This window comes from Parasteatoda tepidariorum, chromosome 1 (genome assembly GCF_043381705.1).
Source record: "Parasteatoda tepidariorum isolate YZ-2023 chromosome 1, CAS_Ptep_4.0, whole genome shotgun sequence".
Lineage (NCBI taxonomy): Eukaryota > Metazoa > Arthropoda > Arachnida > Araneae > Theridiidae > Parasteatoda > Parasteatoda tepidariorum.
In genome coordinates, this window is record NC_092204.1 from 43,871,648 (window position 1) to 43,876,636 (window position 4,989).

At 29.8% G+C, this 4,989-nt stretch overlaps 1 protein-coding gene across 1 annotated transcript in view; it reads right to left on the reverse strand.

Annotated features, from left to right (window-relative positions):
* The window catches only part of LOC139425330 (uncharacterized), a 9,453-nt gene extending 6,610 nt beyond the window's left edge, over positions 1-2,843 (reverse strand). Inside the window, exon 1 of the mRNA XM_071179331.1 lies at positions 2,167-2,843. Within this exon, the coding sequence (XP_071035432.1) occupies positions 2,167-2,274 (108 nt within the window). The 5' untranslated portion in view covers positions 2,275-2,843. The remainder of the gene's footprint in view (positions 1-2,166) is intronic.
* Positions 2,844-4,989: the final 2,146 nt, after the last annotated feature.

Sequence of the window (4,989 nt, forward strand, 5' to 3'; positions counted from 1 at the left end):
TTTGGTTTAGATATCAATTTTAATTATCAATGCACAAAAAAGAAGGTAAGCATTAATAATATGGATTAGTACAGCCCGCGACAAAACTATAGCACACTTTGTATTTTTTTACGAAAATTACAAAATTGACCAATTTTGACGAAAATTAAAATTGACCAATTTTGAACCCAATATAGCGAACCTTGCAAAAAAAAACACCAGGCGCACCCATCTCATTGATCAAGAAGCACCTTAGTTACTTTACTTATTATATCTACTTATGCATAATTACTTATTATTTAATAATAAGGTATTTAAATTTCAATATTAATATATTTTTCATAAAACTACTGTTACACAATTTTCTATTACTTTAATAAATGTTTAAAATCATAAAATAAGTGTACAAACACAATATCTAATAGAGTTTTATTTTAATTAACAGAAAATTACTTTTGAGGGGGTCGATGGAGATTTCGAAAAATTATATAGGGGTCGACGATCAAAAAGTTTGGTGACCCCTGACCTAAATGGACACAAAAATGCAAGTGCAGATGGTTACTCATAGTTTGGCTCCTTTCGATGCTTTTTTTTTTTTTTTTTANAAAAAGCTCCTTTTGATTTTTTTTTTTTTTTTTACATGATTTGGCAATTTATCGCGGTCGCCGTGGAAATCAAGTTGTACCTTTTTTTTTTTTTTGAAAATAATTTCTTTTTAAACTTACTTTTAATCAAATACTACTCAGCTAACCCATGAAGGCCCAAGAGGTATTTTTTTTTCAATAATATTTTGTAATAAACTAATATTTAAAGTTCAAAGGATCCAGCGGAAAATTACTAATAAACGTACTGTCTGAAATTTTTTATTATTTCATTTCTTCAAAACTTGTAGAAATGTAAAACTTGGAAAAGTCATGGAAACTGACAATAAAATAAACTATCCAAGTGATCTAGAGCCCCTGAATTCGAATTGTATATAATCCTAAATAGAGGAGCCTTAATGTTATCTAGAGAAACGACTAAGTCTAAACTAGAGATAAGACAAGATCATGTTATTGATTCGAAGAGCATATTGTGAGACAATGTCAAGTCTCCTTTTTGATGTATTTATGTTAAATATAAAAAAATATATATATTTATAGAGAAAATTATAGAACTATGCTACGAAAAACATCTGTAACGAGTTTTGTATTTCAGGTTAATTGCCTTCTGCGTATTCTTTTTTTTTTTCTCACTTCCTGATCTACCAGTTATATTTTTAAGTGTATTAAAGTAAGAAATTGAGAAAATGACATATACTAGATGGTAATTTAAATATAATAATATAAATGATCATTAAAATATCTTCATGCTTTACTAGATCAATATATTAATTTATTCAAATAATATTATAAAAAGAATAATCATATAAAACAACCGAGGATCCCTCATTATTAATTTTTACATGTTGCTTTACATCAGCAGTTCCCAAAAGGTGCTCTACAATACCTTTAAGTTCCAGGGAAGGGCCAAGGGGTACCGCGAATTAAGACTTATCTTAAAACCAGTTATAATCTTTGAAATCTGTAAATAAATCTTATCTATAATCCATTATTTATTCAATATTTTGATTTTATTTATTATTCAGGGTTGTGTGCTAACTATATTATGACTAAACTTTTGGGACCATTTGCCCCAGATTGCTGCTCCCCCCCCATTTTTCGATGGTCAAATATCCTAATCACCCAAAAAAAATTTATGCTAATTCGGAGAAAGTACGTTTTTGTGTGTGTTTCGGTAACTTAATAACTATCTCTGATTAATTTCGCACGTTTGAGGTCACTCCTTTAAACCATTAAGATTAACGCCTAATTTGTAGAAGTACAATCAGAAGTCCAAAAGTTATTTTGCATGTTTTTTTTCTTTTTAATTATTATTTTGCGCACATTCGTATGTTATTAACTAAAAGGCATTATTTCATATAACGAAGCTCTTCAAATAATGAATTTCATAAAGCAGCATTTTTTATTTGGTCTACCAGCTGTTACAGTAGTTTAAAAAAATAATTTTTAATTGTTTTTAATTCCTTTGTTATTGAGATTGAATTTTTTAAATTTATTTTGTAAGTGGTTAAGAAATTTTAAAATTAATGTCAGAAACTTTAAAACTAAACTAATTAAAGAACAGTAACTTAAATATTTTACGTACCACATAATACTTCTTAATTGGTAAAGGACATAAATATGACAATCGTGGTTGAATCAACTGTTCCATCTTCTCTTTCTCTAAAACATGCTGAGAATGAAACAAAAACATTGTTCAAATTGACGAGCAGTTGGCAGCATTCGAGTAAATACAATTTTAACGCATTTTTCTTTCAATTTCATAAAACGTAAACAATACTTTATTTTGAGACAGATTTGAATATTAATGGTTCGCGCAAGTATGTCGATCCTGATTGCTTGTTGAAACATGGCATTTTTTTACGTTAGCAACTGTTCTATTTCGAGTATGCCAAGCTTGTCAAGTATCAATTCTCTTGAATAACACATGCTATATTGTTTCACAAAGATTTCTGTCACTATATATTTCTACAGCGGCATTTAAAAAATAGAATTTTCTGATTGGTATAGTTTAACCCATTGTTTTAATGTAAACTATACACCTTTCAGTTTTGCCGATTAATTTAAAGATAACATTAATGAAGTTTGCTAGCTTATAGCTCTTATACAAAACATTTATTTTATTTTATTGTGCTCTCTCGCGTTTGTTTTTTTATTCGTGATGGCAAAGTTATCTAAATGATCAACGTTATTTTGGTAGCATAGGCGGACCACGTATTTATTTTGTTTATAATTATGATTTAAATAATTTAAGATCAACGGTAATTGAAATTTTTTTTAAAAAAAACTTTATACTGAAAAAGCAAAATTAATGGAGAAATGGAACTAATCCATTGGGGGTAGACATAAAAAACACCAATATTATTATTATTATTAACACCAATGATAATTAATTTTGGTTAGTTACTAGTTAAAGTAAAATAATAAGCTGAAAGGCTATGTACTTAAAGGCAGAATTAATGGAGAAATATTACTAATTCGTTTGAGAGAGCTGAAAAAATCGGCAAACTATTATTGACGTGAATGATGCTTAAATAACGTCGGTAATAGGTACTAATAAAAATAACAAGTTATGAACTAAGCAAAGGTGATTGTCAGATGCTTTCTTTACGCAACAGTGATGGCAAAAAGCAAAATTGAAATGAAAAAAGCAAAATTGATGGAGAAAATGTACTTAGTACTTACGGGAAACCTTAAAAAATCGCCCAACTACTATTGACACCAAAGATGCTTAATTTTTGTAATTGGCACTACTGGCATCGTGGTAAATAGTGCAGTTTTGGCAAGTACCAAATAGCTCTTATATAGGTACAAAGTATTTTATGACTAAATTTGGTGCAGATTGCAACTGCACCAATACTGTACATTTTTAATGATAGATTTTTTGGTTCCTCGAAGATATAAATACAGGGCTTGACGGTGGTAAATTTTAAATATCATTAGTTGCCTCGAGCATACAAGAAACATATATCACAGTACATTGTCATTGTTGTCGCAGGACTTCAAGGAAAGGCGTGCGATTGTTCTTGTTTTCCAGGGGCGCCATCTATGGCCAAGAACTAGACTTCTGCCACACGCATTTATAGGGAGGACCCATTCATGCATCCATTCATTCATCCACAGATCGTAATTTTAACCTGAACCAGAGGATGATCTATCGCCAATTCAGTACCACCAGAGGTATAATTTGTTATGGGAACCTGGAGGGCTTTGCGACCCGATAGATTTAACGCGCACCAGTCACCATTTACTTCATGGGGAGTCTTCTGTCGGCCGGATTCGAACTCCCGAACATTAGTCCAGCGCTTTGCTAACCAGGCTATCCTGACCCTTACAATACGTTAATGACTGCTATAAAACAACGCTATGAGATACTTTTTTTTTTGTGATTGCAATCGGATATCTGCAAGTGACGTCATCTTAGTAAATGTAAATCGTGACATTTGCCCATTCAGAAGCCAATCATTTTCGACCCACGTATGACGCCGCTTACAGGTATCCAATTGAATCTGATTTAAACCCATAGATATATATGGCCCCTATATTAGTCCCTGTTTAAACCACATGGTTAGCCATAATCAATTCACTTCTTCTCAAGTTGCAAATACCCAATTATTATTAGGTATGATACATATAGTTGTATAATATTAGTTATTATAGTTCGATGAAAACAATTCTAGAACTTATTCATCAAGAATGATTTCAGACGAAATTGAATCAGTACAGTTGTTCTCGAGGAATAACAATTTAAAAATGTAATATTGTTTTATTTATTATAATTAAAAAAAAAACATTAAAAATTGTTATTTTGCGAGAATTATTTAATTGATTATTTTCTAAGTTTGGATTTTTTTAATACAAAATTAATTAGTAAAATTAAGTAATCTTTTAACTATCAGGATCTTATTTTCCAACCAACTTATATTGTATTATCAAAATTTGAACCTGTTAAATACAAGGTCTGTTTATTAAGAGAAAGCGCATCTCTAGAATTAATAGTGACCAGTACTTATTTTAGCATATCTTAGGTTAGGGGGTTACCCCAGACATAATCAGAATGTAAAGAAAATGCTTTAAATTATCTTATTTTTATGATCTTTGTGTTAAGGTTTGAGAAGCGCACTTATTGATTAGCGCAGACGATATTTTAAGCTACGAAATCACAGACATAAAATCTTCAATCTTTCTGAATAAGCATTCCTTTTTCTTTTTTTTTTTGACAATTAATAATTTATTTAATTACTTTATAACCGACGAAAAAAATTTCATTGTAAAATGCTTTTAAACTTTTCTTGAGAATATAATTAAAAAAGTTAACAAAAACCTATTTCAAGTAAACGAAAAAATTGCTGTATCTTTCTCTTTTTTTAGTCATAAATTTATAACTTGCACTTGTGGGAAAAGGTTT